This window comes from Palaemon carinicauda, chromosome 11, assembly GCF_036898095.1.
Source record: "Palaemon carinicauda isolate YSFRI2023 chromosome 11, ASM3689809v2, whole genome shotgun sequence".
NCBI lineage: Eukaryota > Metazoa > Arthropoda > Malacostraca > Decapoda > Palaemonidae > Palaemon > Palaemon carinicauda.
The window spans coordinates 57,925,267-57,945,266 of record NC_090735.1 but is presented as its reverse complement, the minus strand read 5'-3'; the positions used below and the strand labels follow the sequence as shown (position 1 = coordinate 57,945,266).

Below are 20,000 nucleotides of genomic sequence, written 5' to 3'. Positions count from 1 at the left end.
CTTTTCTTGCACTGCTTATCAAATTTATTGATGTATCAAACAATCGCATTATATTTAGAATATTTTTTTTTTGTATTATGGCGACAAATGCATTTATGTCATTTTCCAGATAAAAACAAAATAAATGATAAGTTATATGTTATCCTCACGTATATTACCGGTAATTACCATGCAAAGCATATACATTCAGGGATTCAAATCACATCGATAATTATAGATACGAATGTTAATGTAGAAAAGACATAGGAACTGGGAGTGTTTTAAGAAAAAAATATCTTATGGCGTTATCTCCTAGCATCTTTCATTACAGTATATTCAGGAAAAACACGAAGTTGTAATATTTTGGTATGAAGATATTTAAAATCATCATATCATGAGGTAACATTTCAGTGAATAAAAGCCAAATTCATATTTTCTTCCAGCAAAATGTTGTTAAAGTTTTCATTGGAGCCGATTTTAGCCATGAGACATTGAAATTATATTTTTACTTCAGTTTGTCAAAATGTCAGAAAAGGAAACTATTTGATATTTCCTGCTCATTATTGTTACTGCATATTTTATGTTTATATATATATATATATATATATATATATATATATATATATATATATATATATATATATATGTATATATATATATATATATATATATATATATATATATATGTGTATATATATATATATATATATATATATATATATATATATATATATATATATATATACATATATATATATATATATATACATATATATATACTGTATATATATATATATATATATATATATATATATATATATATATATATATATATATATATACATATATATATATAATGTATATATATATATATATATATATATATATATATATATATATATATTTATTTATTCATTTATTCGTTCAATTATTTTTCTGCCAGTGTGAAACTACCCTCAACCTATTTCTGGCCCTGAATAGTTATTCAATGCATGATGACTGTAAACTCCATAGCCGGCCAGTTAATGACTTCATGCTACACTGACCGGAGAGAATGCTATTGATTAATTTCCGGCACCTTACTAGACCAGTAGAGTGATTGCCTCAATTGCTTTCCCAAATCATTGCCGCTTTCCAGTGCAGCAATATTCCGGCAGCATCCCTTACCTCCGCCATGCACGAAATCTATTCAGATTGGTATGTGCTTCGAATTTGGTGTATGAGATTCTGGTGCATGAAGTGGCCTGGAAGATATGGGTCGAATTCTGGAACTGGTCTCCTCCCGTCTTGATTTGGATTTCCTTAGCCAAATATTACTTCTTTATATTTTGAGTAAATCAGTGCAAAATTAATACGTAACTATTTCGTTATTTGTAATAACTATCCTAAATTCGAATTTTGTGTATGAGAATCAGGTGCATGAAGTGGCTTGGAAGATATGGATCGACTTCTGGAACTGGTCCCTTCCCGTCTTGATTTGGATTTCCTTAGCCAAATATTACTCTTAGTATAAAGAAGACATTACTTCTTTATATTGTGTAAATCGGTGTGAAGTTTATGCATGACTATTTACTTATTTGTAATAATTATTCTATATTCGAATTTTGTGTATGAGATTCTGTTGTATAAAATGGGCTGGAAGATATAGGTCGAATTCTGGAACTGGTCTACTTCGTCTTGGTGTGAACATTTTTAGCATAATGAGGCAGCAACTGTTATTTTGTACATGAATTCTGCATAACTATTTTGTTATTTGTTTTAATTATTCTATATTTTATTCCAGCAAGTAATGCCTCTTTACTTTTCAGGGATGAAGATATTACATTCCTTTCTAGGATAAATCTGTTTTAATATTATAAAAGCATATTCCCTTTTTGTTTTTTCTTACATGATGAGTAATGTTGGTCATAAAGCATTGGTTTTAATCAGTTAATAAGAAAACTGATAAAAATTATGTAGCATAATTTTCTCAAGTGTAAATCAAGTATTTATAAAAATCATGAAGCTCTTTCTATTTCCATTTGTCCATAACAGTATTAGCAGTATTCATATATTTCTGAGTATATCTGAATATGATGTTCATCAAGATTATGTAATATTGTTCTCCTGTAATGAATCCAGATTTTTCTCATCCAAACTATGCAACATATGCAACTTTAATTATTTTCCAGCACCAGCATTATCCAGTGGTTCCTGTCCACTTCATTGCACAAAACCTTTTAAATTCAGTTATCAAACAGGTATGTTCTCCCAAAATATGTCAAGTTTTCTTATAATTGTATGTTTGATGCAGATAGTTATCGGTTAAATATACAGTATTTAAGAATGTGAACATTTTCTTTTAGCCTTTTGTAAATACCTTTTTTTTCCATGTGATTTAGTACACGATGAGATTTTACATTACTGTACCTGGCCTAAACGTCTATTGCTTATCTTCAAAATTTTAGTAAAACATTTTAAACCCTTGGGTATGCGAATACGTTTTTAACGTATTTCGTTTCTCATATTTGACATAAGCATACTTTGAGGTAACGATATTTGCTGGTTTCTTTCACGGAAATTCAATTAAGCATAACCTCTATTGCACACACATATAGAACCATTTTTTTTTTTTTTTTTTTTTTTTTTTTTTTTTTTTTTTGCAGATATGTTCGTAACATATATTCCTTTCAATCACATACAGGGAAGAGCTATGTTTACGAATACACCATCGATACAATTTCTTCTCTTTATGGCGTTGAAGATGACGATGCAAAAATGCGTATAACAGCACGTGCTAATATCGATGTGTCCTCTCCCTGTGAACACATCTTAAGGGTCAGTTGTTCATGTTTTCGTCATTTATTACCTCCGCCAACGAAGTTGGGAGAAGGTTAAGCTTTCGCCCCTGTCTCTCCGTTTGTCTGTTTGTTTGTTTGTTTTTGACTGAATGTCCCACTTACGGCACAGAAAGAAATAGATATCTGTTTGAGGCTCGGGGTGAGGATGGCAGGTTCATCCTTGTCAAGATCCTTGGACATATGTCGAACAATGCTAGTGGTATTTTTAAATTTATATCAGAAGCAGGTCGTCTGAATGCTATTTAACTTTGATAACATATTTACATTTCTGGTTTTAATTGAATATTCTTTTAATCTTTATTTATGATAAACGATATCGGCGTCAATGACCTTCGATGTCAGGATGCCAGAAAATTTCAAATCATGCATTCATTGTTTGTTTGTTTGTGAATAACTTCGTGGCCACAATTTTCCTCATAGAGTAGTGAAACTTCCGGGAATTTCTTGTTATGTAAAGACGTGAGAGTGATTTAATTATGAAAGTCCTAGATCAAAGGTCAAGGTCAAGGTTGAGCAAAAGGTCGACCGAATTAACCCTAACCTTAACCACAAATTCGCACATGGCTGTCACACAGACTTCAAATACGCCTACGATCTAAATTGGTTCTGGGAAAGGCAAGCTGGTTCGAGAAATAAGCTGCCGTGGTGGAGGTCTGAACTCAGGGTGTTTTTCTAGTTATTATTAGATTCACCCTTAATATACTAAGTATTTCGTTAGTTGGAAAAAAAGATTAAATGAATAATGATTTTTATAAATAAATAGACCCATTTAAAGGAAATGGGAAAGATGGCTAAATTTGCAACTTTCTGTAATTAAAGCGTTGCTCTCCTGTAAGTGCAAATGGCAAAACTAAAGGTTTGGAAAGGTAGATTGATTTTAATATCAAGAAGCCACTTTCAACCATTACTCTATAGCATTTCAATAATCGTCATGACATAAAAGCAAGCGCCTGACCTTATCTAATTCTTTTTATTAATTAACAGCTTTCATTTTGGGTAAACTAAGATCGCAGAATTGCAAATATGGGCAGGTCAAGCTTCCTATTGATGGTTTTTTACTTTTGCTTTGAAAGCTTTACTTTTCGCTTTGAAAGCTTTACTTTTCGTTTTAAAAGCTATACTTTTAGCTTTGAAAACTTTACTTTTAGCTTTGAAAGGTTTACTTTTCGCTTTGAAAGCTTTACCTTTCGCTTTGAAAGCTTTACCTTTCACCTTGAAAGCCCTCCTGTTCGCTTTGAAATCTTTACTTTTCAATTGGAAAGCTTTTAATTTTGGATTCGAAAGCTTTACTTTTCGCTTCTAAAGCTTTACTTTTCGCTTCTACAACTTTACTTTTCGCTTCTAAAACTTTACTTTTCGCTTCTAAAGCTTTACTTTTACCTTTGCATGCTTTCATTTTCGATTTGAAAGCTTTCAATTTAGATTGGGAATATTTATTTTTGGATCTGAAAGCTTGTATTTTCAATTCGAAAGCTTTACTTTTCTCTTTGGAAGCTTTTATTATCGATTCGAGAGCTTTACTTTTCGATTCGAGAGCTTTACTTTTCGCTTTGAAAGCTTTTATTTTCGATTCGAAAGCTCTACTTTTTGCTTTGAAAGCTTTTATTTTCGATTCGAAAGCTATACTTTTCGATTCGAAAGCTATACTTTTCGATTCGAAAGCTATACTTTTCGATTCGAAAGCTATACTTTTCGATTCGAAAGCTATACTTTTCGCTTTGAAAACTTTTATTTTCGATTCAAAAGCTTTACTTTTCGCTTTGAAAACTTTTATTTTCGATTCGAAAGTTTTACTTTTCTCTTTGAAAACTTTTATTTTCGATTTGAAAGTGGAAAGCTTCAATTTTCGATTTGAAAGCTTTGCTTTTCAATTTGTAAGATTTACTTGTCGCTTTAAAAGCTTTACATTTTTCGCTTTAAAGGAATTTATTGCCCTAACATTATTAACTATAAATTCATTTTCTCATCCATCTTTATGCCCTTGTTTCATCAACCCTTTCTCTCTATGAGAAAGATCATAATGACTTTTTGCTGCTATTATTCCTACCTTAGCTCTGATATCCCCTTCCCTCCATTCTCTTGAGTTAATTGCACCTCACAGCCCTTTTCTCCTGTTTAGATCGATTTCCTAATTGTTCTTTCTACTTCTATTTTTCAAATCATGTTGAAAAAATGCCGTGGTTATATTATTATTATTATTATTATTATTATTATTATTATTGTTATTATTATTATTATTATTATTATTATTAGTAGTAGTAGTAGTAGTAGTAGTAGTATCATTATCATTATTATTATTATTATTATTATTATTATTATTATTATTAGTAGTAGTAGTAGTAGTAGTAGTAGTAGTAGTAAATTTACTTTTGAGAAACACATTAGTTCTGTGTCTTCTCCAATTGCACAAAAAATTGGCTTATTGAGAAAGTCTTTTAAGATTTTCGGTGATCATTCTATTCTGAAGAAGTGTTTTAATTCTTTCATTCTACCTTGTTTTGAGTATTGATCTCCTGTCTGGTGTTCAGCTGCTGATTCTCATCTTAATTTGTTGGACAGAAACTTACAGTCTATTAAATTTCTTATTCCTGATCTAGATATTGATCTTTGGCACCGTCGTTCAATTAGTTCATGATGCATGTTTCATAAGATTTTTCATAACTCTGACCATCCTTTACATTCAGATCTCCCTGGACAATTTTATCCTGTTCGTTATACTAGGCAGGCAGTTAATTCTAATAGCCAGGCCTTCTCCATCATGAGGCTCAATACTATACAGTATTATAGGAGTTTTATTCCAGATTGTTACCAAGTTGTGGAATGATCTTCCTAATCGGGTAGTTGAATCAGTAGAACTTCAAAAGTTCAAAGTTGGAGCAAATGTATTTATGTTGACCAGGCTGACATGAGTCTTTTTATAGTTTATATATGACAAATCTGTTTTGAACGTCGTTAATAGTTTATATAGGACATATCTGTTTTGATGCTGTTACTGTTTTTAGAATTATATATTGCTAATTTATTCTCATCATTTATTTATTTCCTAATTTCCTTTCTCACTGGGCTATTTTTCCCTGTTGGAGCCCTTGGGCTTATAGCATCTTGCTTTTCCAACTAGGGTTGTAGCTTGGCTAGTAATAATAATAATAATAATAATAATAATAATAATAATAATAATAATAATAGTAGTAGTTGTAGTAGTAGTAGTTAAGCCAAATCACTAGTTGGAAAAACAGGGTGCTACAAGCCCGATAACTCTTAACAAAGAAAGCAGCCCAGTCTGGAAAGTCAATGAGGAAATATATTATATATGAGAAGTAATGATTAAAAATTATGAAGTATTTTTGGATCAGTAACAATAATAAAATATGTCATATATAAATTATGAAGAGATACTTACGTTGACCTATTCAACATCAGATAATCGCAGCAAGTTCAAACTTTTGAAGCTCCAAAGATTCCATTTCCTAGTTATCTGCCTATTTTTCCGCTGAGTCTTCGATTAAATTTTAATATTATTTACTAAGAGAGGAAGGCAACCTACCATTTCTGTCAACCTTTCATATCTTATGTTGGTTGAATTTCCCCATGAAGATATTTAGTCAAAATGACCAAGTTTTCATTGAAATATTGTGGTGTTCGAAGACCCCTTTCCCATCTCTCCTTTAAATCCGTTGTCTCTCAACTACACCGTTTCTTCTTATTGTACTGATGATAATATTTCCACTTATGTTTCATTTAGCTTAAGGGGAGATTTTTTCCCCTCAAATCGGTTTTCATATATGCTAATCAATAATCTCAAATCCTCTGACCCCCGTATGGTTTGACGATTGACCCTTTCTTCCTGCTATGAATATTTGTAAATTTCTTAAGATTTGCTCACAGTTAGATTATTAAAATCTTTCTTTAATTGTTTAAAAAGAAAGAAAGGAGAAAAAAACATTTCACCTTCGCCGGTATTCTGCAGAATTTTGTATTGCATTTATCATATGTCAGGGTAACGTTATATAAAAAAAAATCATTTACTTTTTATCAATCAATGCATAACAGGGTAATCTGTCGGGTTGTTTTGTAACCATACTTATCGTATGACGTTAATCTTAGTAAGAATTGTGGGGCTCTTTAGTCCTTATATAATTTATTTCAATTGAAGTACAGTAAGATAGGCGAACTTTTTCCAAGTTATTATTATTTAATACTGTATCTAGGCCAACGAACACAGGAGATTTTCATTTTTTATTAATTATGTAATTATTTAATTAATTTAGTTATTGCCAAGCTAATCTAATGGAAAATAACTTTAGTTGGATTTTATAAGTTATCGTTAATTAAGTTAATTTCTATATTTTTTGTTTTTTAAATTTGCTTTATTGGCACTTTATCATGATATATATTGCTTTAAGCTAAGGAGATCAAAGTCGTAAAGTTCAATAAAAATAATTTAGAACATTTAACAGGAATTCCAATTCCATTCGGTAGTTTATTTTATCAGCTGAAATGCCACTCAAATACTTTGCTCCAGAGCCTTCAAATATGCGGCCCCGAGACTATATAATAAGCTCCCACGAAACATTCGAATGATTGAAGACATTAAGGCTTCCAAGAGGAAACTGAAGACCTTATTTCATGAGTCTTTTGACAGTGACGATTTAACAGTAAATTAACAATACGCGATATGAAACGTTAAATTCTCTTAACGAACAAGGTAAAACGACAGTGGAGGTCCTGTAGAGAGCGGGGTTCCCCTGCTGTATGGGACCGGAAAAGCAGCCATCAAAGTAAAAAAGTAAAAGATAATTTTTATCAGTAGATCACGCGAATGTTTACTATGGTAAAGGAAATTATTTTCTTAATTTGTCATTCAATAAAGACTATATCTAGGTCATTTGCCGGAAAAAAAATTCATATTGTTATCTCATCAAAAATGAAATAAAGAAGACTAGAGTTAAGGTTTCGTTTGACCAGAAATGTATTGTGTTCCTAAAGAACTCTATCGGGAGAATTTTTAGTTTCACGATAACTAATTCTTAGAAGGTATTTTCATATAATCAATATAAATAAAGTAAAATGTAGCTTTGATTATTCATGAACAAAGGGCTGCAAGCATGATTGATTAAATTATTGATATAAAAGTTCCAATATATTCTGAATTTTTCAACTCGAATTGTATATATTTCCACACGTAATTTTTACACTTCCGAGTTATCAAACTACAGTAAAGGGAAAGGAAGATCTAGAATTTAATCTAGGTGAGTTATCATATTCAAGTTGAAGGGCCACTGGATTTCAATGCATTTATAGTAAAGTAAATCTAGGTAATAAGAAAATTTTGAAATTCTTTAAAATTATCAACATTACCAAATACTTTACTGAAAATTAGAATTTCATAGTATTGTATGGAGTACTCAAAGTAAGGTAAAATTAGGTACTATGTTGAAATTATTAAAAACAGAACCAATACTAGCTTAACAGAGTGCAACAGATAATAGTAATAGCTATTTTCTATTCATATCCCAGGTAACACATCGCATGCTTGTATATGCATATATTGAAAAGAATTTTCCCCTACGTGCATTGAATGTTAAGTATACACTCAACACAATAAATATCGACAACGACATAATCTTGATGAATTAATCCTTTTGTATAAATTCAATATTAATACAATATAACTTTGTAAATCATATAAGTATTCTTCAATCAATATTTCATGCACTATACAAATTTTTAGGAGTCCCAAGCTCATACTAATAATTTGCCAGGATATATTTTATAAAGCTTTATATGATAATTTCAATAGAAAAAATACCTAGTTTGGTATTTTTCTTCAGGTAACAGACGTCAATTTGGAGGGCTCATCTTCCTCTGATGAGTTCGCAGAAATTTTAACCAAACATCCACTGAAGTTCTCATTCCAAGATGGAACAATTGACAACATATGCAGTGATGTCTCCGAGCCAGTGTGGGTCCTCAATATCAAACGAGGACTTCTTTCTACTTTTCAGAATACCATGACATACCATGGAGAAGAGGTATTGTTCCTATATCCTTAATCTTTATATATACATATAAAGCTATTATTCGTGTAAAATAAACTGCTTGTAATATATGAAAAATAAATCAGTCAAACTAAAGGTACTTTCTTTTTTCAGCGTGTGGTGGAAAAAGACGTTTCTGGCATTTGTAACACAGATTATAATACTCAGCTTGATGGTAGTACAGTGAAAGTTGATAAGTACAAGCTATTGTCTACGTGCACCCACAGGCCAGATTTTCCTTCCATCATCAGCTCAAGTTACAGTACGGATTCTCCTATTCAGAACAATCCCCTTATTCAGAAAGCTAGCGAATGCTACCAGGAAATAGAAGATGGAATCCTAGTTAGTGTAGCGTGTGAAGAAATGTACAAGACTCAACCTTTCCCATCACAAAAAGGCTCAGCTACTACTATTCTCAAAACGTCATTAAGTCTTATAACTGAAAATGAGTTTGTCTCAGTGCCAGGTAAATTGTAAAATTGACTTTTTAGGGACGAATATCATGAAAGTTTTTTTTTGGTATGATCAATACTGTAGATGCTTTTGAAATCAGAGTTGTGTAATAATGCTCACATCGAAGTAAGTATTCGTGAAAAAAAAAAATTACAGTGTTTCAATCAGTAATTTTCATAAAGTATACTCTTAAATAAAACGGATACTTATTTTATCAATGTTCTTTTTTTCAGATTTTGATTTCCATCGCCAGTCTCTTTTATATGACGATGACCATTTTGAAATGTCTGAAGCACAAGTTACAGAGGTTGAACGTCTATTAAGGGAACTTGTCTTTGCTTCACAAGAAGGAATCCTCAAGGAAGTACCAGCTTTATTTTCAGAGCTTGTTGAAATCCTTAAAACTCTTAATTATCAACAATTAAGCCAAGTTCTCACCGATAACATTCCCAATATCTATGCTCATAAATTCCTAGTGGATGCATTACCACTAGTAGGAACTACAGATGCAGCCATGGTGGTCAAAGACATGATTATAAACAATGAAATAGGTAGCCTAGAATCCGACATTTGGTTCACTTCCCTTGCATTCTACAAGAACCCAACTACAGAAATGCTGAATGTTTTTCCAGTAAGTAATTGATAAGGTGGGATACTTTTGTTTCGTCGTGATTATGTGATGAATATCATGAGCTAGATACAATGGCATGATATTCACAATAAAATTCTTTCAAATTTCAGGAAATCTTAGAAGCCCATCCAAGTCAAAAAGCCTTTCTTGGAACATCTACTCTGATTAACAACTATTGCAAAAACCACAAGACATGTGGTACGGAGCCAGCAGTTCAAAATATTATTCAGCTTATAGAGACTCAGCTTGGTACCGGATGTAGAGCTGTCAATGCAGAAGAAAAACAAAGAATACAGATTTCTTTGAAAGCTCTAGGAAATGCTGGCCACTGGGTGAATGCCAAAGATATTTTGAAAACCTGCTATCAAGAGGAGAATGACATGGAAATTAGAGTTACTGCAATAGAAGCCTGGCGACATGCTCCATGTGAATATGACAGATCAGATTTGCTTGCACTTTTTGAAGATGAATATTATGATCCTGAGCTTCGTATTGCAGCTTATCTTTCGCTGATTTCTTGTCCAATACCAAACTTTATCAACATTGTGAAGGAACGACTCATTTCAGAAGGGGTTAACCAAGTAGGGAGTTTCATCTGGACTCATATGACCAACATGCAAGAATCAGCAGCCCCAGAAAAGCAATGGATACGAGAAATGATTGGTGAAGAATCTCTTAAAAAGAAATTCAGTACAGATGGTCTGAAATTTTCGCGAAATTATGAATCGTCCTTGTTCACTAATATTCAGAATGTTGGAGCATCTGTAGAAAGTAATATAATATTCAACACACAATCTTACCTTCCACGCTCAGCAATGCTTAATCTTACTCTTGATCTCTTTGGGGAATCTATAAATTTTTTTGAAATTGGTGGTAGAATTGATGGATTTGAGGCATATATTGAAAGATTTTTTGGTTCGAATGGATATTTTCCAGAGGAGCATATTGAACAGGTATTGCGGAACATGAGGTCTAAGTCAAATGCAGAATCTACTACATTGGAAGGTTTCCTTGACAAAATAACAGATGAGCCAGAAGGTTAATACTATCTTCGAGTATTTGGAAATGATCTACACTATCACCATTTTGTCGGTTTAGAAAACTTGCTTATGTCCTCTAACACCAAAAATCCATTTGACTTTTTGATAGATCTTTTCCGCAAAGGTGACATTAACTATACAAAATCATTTCAACTCCTAGACTCCCAGTTGCATATCCCCACACTCTCTGGATTGCCATTAATCTTTAAATCAAAGGTTACTGGCACTATCAAGCTAGAAATGAATGGAACTTTCACGGCTGAAAGTTTTACAAACTTCAATATTGAAGGACATTTACAACCCTCTGCAGCATTACAAGTTAATGGTCAGATGATTGTCGATGCTCATGTAACAAGAACTGGACTGGAGATGTCCTCAACCCTTCACACTTCAAGTTTTGTTGATGGTAAACTTCATATAGCTGATGGTAACGCTGTTGAAATGGAAATAAAGTCATCAAAAGATAAACTAGAGATAATTGATGTTGAGGGCAAATACATGTATATTGTAGATGGCCAAAAAATTGAAAAAAAGGCTGGTAAACAAGAATTGCATGAAATGTGCACCAGTGGAACATCTGGCATGGCTCTTTGCTGCCAAATGGTATATACATCTACTGCAGATATGCTACCAATAGGACCATTTTCTGCTAAGGTATATCTTGAAAAAACAGGTGCACAGGCTGGATATACTCTACACTTTAAACAAGAAAGTAATGCAATAGAGTTAGTTATAGATGCTCCAGGTTCCCTGAAGGATAACAGGATATCCTTTACTTTTACCAAAGCTGACAGTATCATAAGTTTTGATATTCACACACCAGTAAAATCAGCATCTGGGAGCTTTGAACACTTGTGGTCTGAACAAGACAAAAATATGAAAGGACTTGTAACAATGGATAGTGGTGAACAGTATTCTATTCACACAGGCTTCCTTACAACTTTCGATGAAATAACTTTGTATGAATATTTCTTGACTCTAATGGTTCCTAAAAGAGAAGTGTTAAAAATAAATGGACTTTTCAAACACAAGCCAGATCATTATGACACTATGATTTCACTGAAGACTAATATTAGATATTTATGGGGTACTCAACAAAAAGTTATTCTTGAATTTGATGCCAGTAATAACCTAACAGACTCTATGAGCACATACTCATGTCATGGATTATTAGATTCCACTCAGTTTTCCGATTTCAAGTCATCTTTCGATATGGCCTTCACTGAAATAGAACATCAGGAGTACAAGATCCAGGTAAGATGTTTTTAATTACATATTGTATATTTTAAGTGTAATATATGAAATGGGGATAATCAAATTTTTAACCTAATAACATTATTCCTTACTTTCAGCTAAAAGGAGTCCTTAGTGATGAAACATATCTTCTAGAGGGAAACATAAGTGATAAATCAACTCGAGGGAAAGTTAACATTAGCATGGATGGAACTCTGTCATTAACAAATACTGATAGCAAAGTTAATTTGGGCATTTCAGCAGACTCTGTAAAAGTTTCTGCATATATGATGGCCAACCATAATGAACATATTTATGATGTAAAACTTGAAGTAACCAACACCTCAGTATTATTTGATGCCAACATTATCCAACATATCCTCGTTAATGCATATGTAAGATATTATTATGTACATATTTATTCTAATCGCTGTGCATCTCCTATTTCATTTTTCTAACTTGTAAGCCATATTCTATTTTGCAATTCTTATATACTTGAAAGTAATGAAATAAAATTAAGTTGAGAAATACCACTTTAATGTTAAAACAAATTTCTGTTCTATATCTGTCTATTGTATGGTCTGACATTTTCATCTGAAACAGATTTCACATACTGATGAATTACATAAGCTACATGCAAGTGTGGAGTGGAATAAAGATGTAGACCCTGCAGCCATGTTTGTTGTTGATGCACAACTTTCACAGGTGGAAACCAAACTGGCAATAAAGTAAGGTGATCTAGTTCATTTTGTTTGTCATTTGTTATAAATATCTATAGTACTTATATATACTCGTATTTATTTTTTAATTGACAACATTGAGTTCATAGTAATACAAATATTTCCTTCAGAATTCCAGGTACAGAGGCAAATATCTCTGGCAAGTTAAGAGATAATGGCATTGACCTCGAAGGTGCATGGGAAGATAAGACAATATCTGTTGTTGCTGTATATGACCTAGGAGAGACCAAATCCTATAAAATATCCATCCGTACACCGTTCACCGGGTTTGAAAAACAAGAAGCTTCATTTTCAATCTCTATGAAGAATTATGAAGCTAGTGTTTATGCTGAGGTTTCTTGGCAACATTCAAATCAAATAGCATTGAGAATGAATTCTAGCCTGACTCCAGGAATGAGAAACAATGCTCTAAATGCTACAGCTATTCTAAGTACCACCTTTGATAAATTTAAGGAAGTCAGTTTCCAACTAGATCATGAGATGGAGGATTTTTCTTTCAAGTCTAATATGTTAGTCTCGTGGAATGATGCAGAAACAAATCTGATCCTCACCTATCTCATAGATGATGGAGGAATGAAATTTTCACTCTCATTTGAGTCTCCTTTTACTGAAAAGTTGTTCATTTCATATGGTCACTCATTGAATAACAAACACCTAAGTTCTATTCTTGAAGTCATTTATGGAGCTAATGCTGTGTCAGCTGACCTTACTGGCTATGTAGACATTAGTGATGCTTATAATATCAGCCTTTCTCTAAAAGTAAAGAATTCTTTACTCCCTATTCCAGAAATCATCATGGACTTGGATTACAAAAATGACTGGACCAAACTTTTCCTTAAGTTTGAAGGTACTCATGGGGAAAACAAGATAATGCTTAATGTAAATGGAGAGTTAAGTACTGGTGAAACTTCAAAACTTATTGGTGACCTTCAATTTATAACACCATTTTCTTACCCAATATTAGGAACTCTGTCTCACAAACACAGTGAAAAGGCCTTCGAGTTTACGTCCAGTGTGACTAGGTTTTGGTCAAACTATGGTACCTTCAAATGTCAGGCAGAGGGTATCATGACCTCTCTAGAGGATATCCATTTATTAGTGAATATAAGTACACCATCAAGAAAGTCTTCACTGGAAGTTAATCATACGATCACAGATATAAAGATAATATCTTCAGTAGATATTGATATCAATGGAGAAAGGATAGCTGCATCACTGGGTGGCCTATTAGACATACCAAGGAGAATTGCAGATTTTGAGGTAGAAATACATTCAACTATAGCAATTGTAGATAACTTGAAAATTAATGTTGAAAGTTCTAAAGTCAACGGACATCGAGTTTCTAGGATTGCCATGGCAAAGGAAGACCAGTCTGTCATTATTGATCATAGTATTTCTTTTACCAATCTTTGGAACTGGGAAAACATGGTTAGCATCAATGGAAAATATACAGTCAAGAACCATCAGGCTGCTTCCAATTCCCTATACACTCATGAAATGCTGTGTGCTTGGGGCACCAAATCCATAAAGACACATCTTCAAATAGATAATAAAAGTTATGGAAGTTACCACGCTATTGATGCATCTCTTGTTTTGGAAACTCCGTGGACTGAACTAATGAATAGTGAACTCCATCATAAGAGTAAAGGTGCTGGGTATGGCACAATAATTATTATTGAGTATGAACCTGGAAAAACAATTAACTTAGCAAGTGAAATTGAATTTGGGGATGCATTACAATGTGATTTTTCATTGATAACACCGGAAACAGATCCTTTAAGGGGAAAATTTACATTGGATTCTTCACAAGAAAAAGTCATACTAGACCTTAGTATGGGTCCTAAATATGTTTTAGCAAAATTAGATCTTAAGCTAGAACCAGACAATCTGGAAACCGAGCTGGAGGTTGATTCTGCATTCCAGTTGAATCCATTTATTTTACGTGCCTCATATAACATTACTCCACAACAAAAGAAAATCAGTTTGAAAGGAAAATTTGGTAAGGAATTTAAAATAAGAGGCATTCTTTCGGGAGATATGAGAGAAGGAAACTATTCTGTGGTGGCCAATGTTCCTCTTGAAGAAATAGACAATATTGAGGTAAGCGGCACTTGGATGTATGAGGTTGCCAAGGCCGACATTGATACCTATTTTAACGTAGGGTCCATAGGAGATGTAAGATTTTTCATGAAGTATGATATGACTGCTGTGAAAAGTATCAATGACAAAGTGCTAAGCAGATCTGATGCAGTTTTAGCTACTGAGCTGATTGAAAATGAAATAATGTTTGAGTTGTCAACACCATTTGATGGTTGGGAACATGTGAAACTCTCACTTTCTACAAATGAAACAGTAGTTGAAGCTTTGCTTACAAAGAATGAAGAAACAATAGTAATGAAAGGAATAATACATGTTAAATCTGAGAAGGGAAGCATCATCGTTTCTTCAACAACTCCCTTTAAGGGCTATGAAACAATTTCTGCCAATTTGTTTTATTCCTTGCGAGGACCTAAAAAGCAGATTGAGCTGAAGAGTACTTTTGCTGCTGGAGAAATATCCTTAAATGGAGAAATTGACTTTACAAGAGCCCTTGCTCCAAGTATGAAAGTAGATATAAAAACTCCATTTACTACAATGAAACAAATTGGTGGAGAATTCATGTGTGATTTAAAAAGCACAGTAAATGTTGCAAATATGCAAGCATACTACAATGATGATTATTATGAATGGCAAATAGAGTTAATGACTAAAGATAATTTTGAAGGACATATAAAGAGTAAAATTATGACTCCTTTGCAAGGATTTTCTTCTGTTAACTTTGAAGGAACTCTGGGTTCCATGGAAATCCCCTTTGTGTTCATGTTTAAGTTGGAAAAAGAGGAAGTTGCTATAAGTGAAGGGCACCTCAATGTTAGTGATAGTGGGATTAATGGAAAATTTTTGACACCCATAAATGGCTTGAAGACAATATACTTAACTGGTGAATACACCATGACTGACAATAATTTCATTGTTAGCCTCGAACTAATCAAATCTGAAGAGAAGTATCATTTCACATCTGATATTTTATTTGATGAGCATACTCCTAAATTTCATATAATTCTGAAAGATCAAGAAGCATCTGCTACAATTTTTGATTTTGTATTTGGCTCAGACTTAACAGACATAAAGAAGAGATTATATTTTACCCTTAGCACTGAAGATGCAAGTTACTCGTTTGATGCTGAAAGCCAATTAGGTGGCAAAACTGGATATATAAACATTTTAGCCAAGTCACCAACTCATGAATTTAGTGTGATTGATGTGCTTGGCAACTATGACTTTACGCAAGGAGTTAAAATTATTGAAATTAATTCTAAAATTGGGAATGATGGAAAGCACTTTTACCTGAAGACTGAAATCCAAAGGAATAATTTCACTGTAGAGCTTCATACGCCATATGAGGAATCTAAACTTATCAAAATGGTTGGAGATTATACAGCTGAGCATAATAAACATACTGTTCTTGCCTCCTTTGAGCAAGATCATAAAAAGTATGACTATAATGCAGAAGTTACGCTCTCTGATTACAGTATAGACATTGCCTTGTCTTCACCGATAAAGTCAATGAAGAAATTAGCGCTGAGTATTAAATGTGAACTCTTCAAGAATGGAATTGAATCTCTTATTCATGTGCAAAGAAACAAGGAAAAATATGAGCTCAAAGTGCATGGAATTCTCACTCCACAAAGATCTAATTTTTATGTGGGTTTAAGAAGTAGTATAAAAGGCTACAAAAAGCTAACGCTTGACTGTAAATATGATGTTCTCTCAGAAAAGAAGAAAGCTTCTCTTTTCATACAAAGAGGGAGTTTCAAGAGGCAGGCTGCAATAGAAGGAAAGTTCTCACTTCGAGAAAGTTCCATAAAAGTTGAGCTTCCATTTGAAGGATATGAAATTATGGATGCTTCTTATAGAATTAATCTAGATTTGGATAGTAATATATTGAATGCAAGTTTAAAATTGAAAAAGAATTCTGAAGAATGGGACTTCAAAGTTCAAGGCCAGTTTTCCTCTAATAGAATTTTCATCAGATTTCAGACTCCAAGTAAAGCCATATCTGTAGATGGTAGTTTAGACCTTGACAATAAGATAGGATACCTTGGTATTGAATCTGGTTCATACAAATTTACATTACAAGTTTCATACTCCATCGATGACATGCTCTTTAAAATAACTACACCACTAGACCTCATAAATGTCTTTGCAGTGGGATTTAGGTATACGTGGACAGAGGATAAAAAAGAGGTAACTTTTAATATAATCCATAATAAAACAAATTACATATGCAAGGGCATCTTGAATCTAGCTATCCATACATCTCAAGTTATTTTGCAGCTCACAACACCTTTTAAAGGCTTTGATAATATATACATGATGTTCAAGTATGATATTGACAACATAAGTGACTTTCTTCAGGCTCAGCTAACAACTGATGAGCATGCATACTCTCTCAAACTTGGCATAGGTCTTAATACCTCTCAAGCTCATTTAAACTTAGATTTGAGCTCAACTCTCCCAGGGTGGTCCTATATTCGATGTATGGGTAAAATTGACTGGTCTTCAGAGCAAAAGACTTTAGAGGCTACTTTTGAAAAAGATGGAAATGTGAGAGCCATGCAGATAGTTGGAAAATTGTTAGGGATTTCAGAGGGTTCTCTCGTTATCACTACTCCATTCAAAGGGATGGAAAAAATGGGGGGATTCTTTAACTTTACTCCTGGACAGAAAATTGTTTGGGACCTAGATTTAGCTGTACCTCCCATTCTGGGTCGTCATATAAAGTGGGATGCGAACTTTGATCTCATTGGTAAAATTAATGGCGAATCTAACTTAAGCATCGCTGATGAGCTATATGTCATTAAATGTAATCTTCAAGGGACATCTTTTGAAGATGGCTACAATGGTGTTGTGGAGATATACACTCCTTTCCATGCTTTCCCAAAAATTACTTTGAACGGCAACATAATCTTGAAATCACTGACGTTATTGCAGACTCATGTAATGGTACAATTGCCAAGTGGATATTATGAAATAGAATTGAAAGCTGAACATACTTGGGATGATTCTTCATTTTTGTTGAATATAGAAACCGTGATAATGAGCACAGTCCGCAAAATTACCATTGAAGCAAAATATCCATCTTTCAAGTATATGGAAGTTACCATTCTTTCCAAATTAGGAAGTGAAACACACAAGATCTATGGCAAGCTTAGCTTGGATTCAAATAAAATTGAAAGTAACTTTATCATAGAATCTCCACTGTTTAACGGCCGGAGGCAACTGATGCTGCAAATTTCATCTCCTGATCATCCATACATAAATATCTCCTTCATTATGAATTTGATTGCTTCTTCATCGCATTCCTTTTATCTAAACCTCGATATGACAAATGGGATTCTTGCCAACCTCAGAATTGATTCCCCTCTTTTCCCAAAATCTTCTGTGTCTTGTAGAATAGATGTATCAACAGTGAGCGTAACTCTCGAAAACCCTGAGGGTAAACATCAAATTCAGTTATCATGGAAGATATCTCAGGAAATGCCATTTGATTATGCTTTGACCTTTGAAATATTTACGCCATTACTTCCCAATACGTATATCATTAATGGTCTTCTTAATGGTAACAAAAACAGAGTTATATTTCAGACTGAAATAATTATAGGAGCTATAAAGCATATTGTTAATGCAACTGCAGCAATGTCAGATACTAATGCTGACATTTCATTGAACATTGAAACTCCTTTTCTTAACATAAACAAAACATCACTTACAGCATCGCTCAAATATGCCACACAAATGTTATTACATATCGCAGCAGCCCATGATGATAGTATTAATACCTTCGATTTGAATTATGAAAAGGAAAGTAAAACATTTAACATTGACATTTTATCACCATTTATTCCAACCGGTAAAGCTAGCTGCAATGGGAAGATAACAGGTGAAATTAGCAAGGGTATGCAAATAGTAATGGACCTTCAGAATAATGAGGAAATTATTTCTGCCATCCTAGATTTCAAAGCCTTGTCTCAAAATGAGATGGAAGCTCAACTTGTTATCATTACACCTTTTATAGGCTATGAAATGGTGAAGTTCAGTGCCCGATATAGGAAAAATGAAGAAATGACCCTTATCTTTTATTGCGACAAACCGTTGAGTCTCAAAACTGAAATTTGCTTCAAAAATACTGACGAGGAGATTGCTGTTGTGATCAAACTCAACACTCCTATTGAAGATTTCAAGAAGTTTGATGTTCACTTGAAGATCCCACGTAAAGTATTCGCTCCAATGGCTTCTGCTGGAATGATGATTGGAAGTCAGTATTATGGTGGAAATATCCTGCTTAGGACAAAGGCTCCCTACGAGCTTGGTTTTCGATATAATGCTGGAAACTTAGGTGCTGGTATGTTTCACTTGAAGACAGATTCTTCGTTGTTATCATTGTTCTGATTTTAAGAGTCTGATGACACAGATATCTTCCCACAGTCTCATGCTAGCAGATTTACATTCATCTTTATGATTTTATTTGTGTGTGTGTGCATAAGTTCATGAAGATTTTTGTTATGGTTCTAAAACTTTTATATAATTTGTAAAAAAAAAAAAATCTAGAAATAAGATTAAAATCTACAAGAGTGATCTGTGATAACCTTCATTAATTAATTTTGCAGACATATAGATCTGCCTCATTTATTTTTTGCATCTCGATGAAAATATATTTAACTGGTTTTCATATTTAATTACTTCAACTCCTATTATTTACGTTTTAGCATGGTTTACTTTTGAGATTTCAATTTGCAAGTAGGAGAAACAGTTGAATCTTTCTACCTAGTCTTTATGTAAATGAAATAGTCCAGTAATGTTTTATTGTTGCATTGATTTTTGATATAGGTGAATGCTATAGGGTACACAGGTATAGTTTAGTTCTGAGATTACCATAAGTGCCTATTTTGGAAAGAAGCTCCTGTTTATTTAAAGTGACGTGTGTTCTTACACATGTTAACTTT

At 33.0% G+C, this 20,000-nt stretch overlaps 1 protein-coding gene across 1 annotated transcript in view; it reads left to right on the top strand.

Annotated features, from left to right (window-relative positions):
- Positions 1-20,000, top strand: part of LOC137650027 (uncharacterized) — a 22,604-nt gene that overhangs the window by 2,179 nt on the left and 425 nt on the right. Inside the window, 9 exon segments of the mRNA XM_068383043.1 lie at positions 2,151-2,219; positions 2,663-2,796; positions 8,651-8,851; positions 8,972-9,323; positions 9,544-9,941; positions 10,052-12,235; positions 12,334-12,609; positions 12,818-12,942; positions 13,065-20,000. The exon segment at positions 13,065-20,000 is cut by the window's right edge and continues 425 nt beyond it. Coding sequence (XP_068239144.1) covers positions 2,151-2,219; positions 2,663-2,796; positions 8,651-8,851; positions 8,972-9,323; positions 9,544-9,941; positions 10,052-12,235; positions 12,334-12,609; positions 12,818-12,942; positions 13,065-19,446 — 10,121 coding nt within the window. The 3' untranslated portion in view covers positions 19,447-20,000.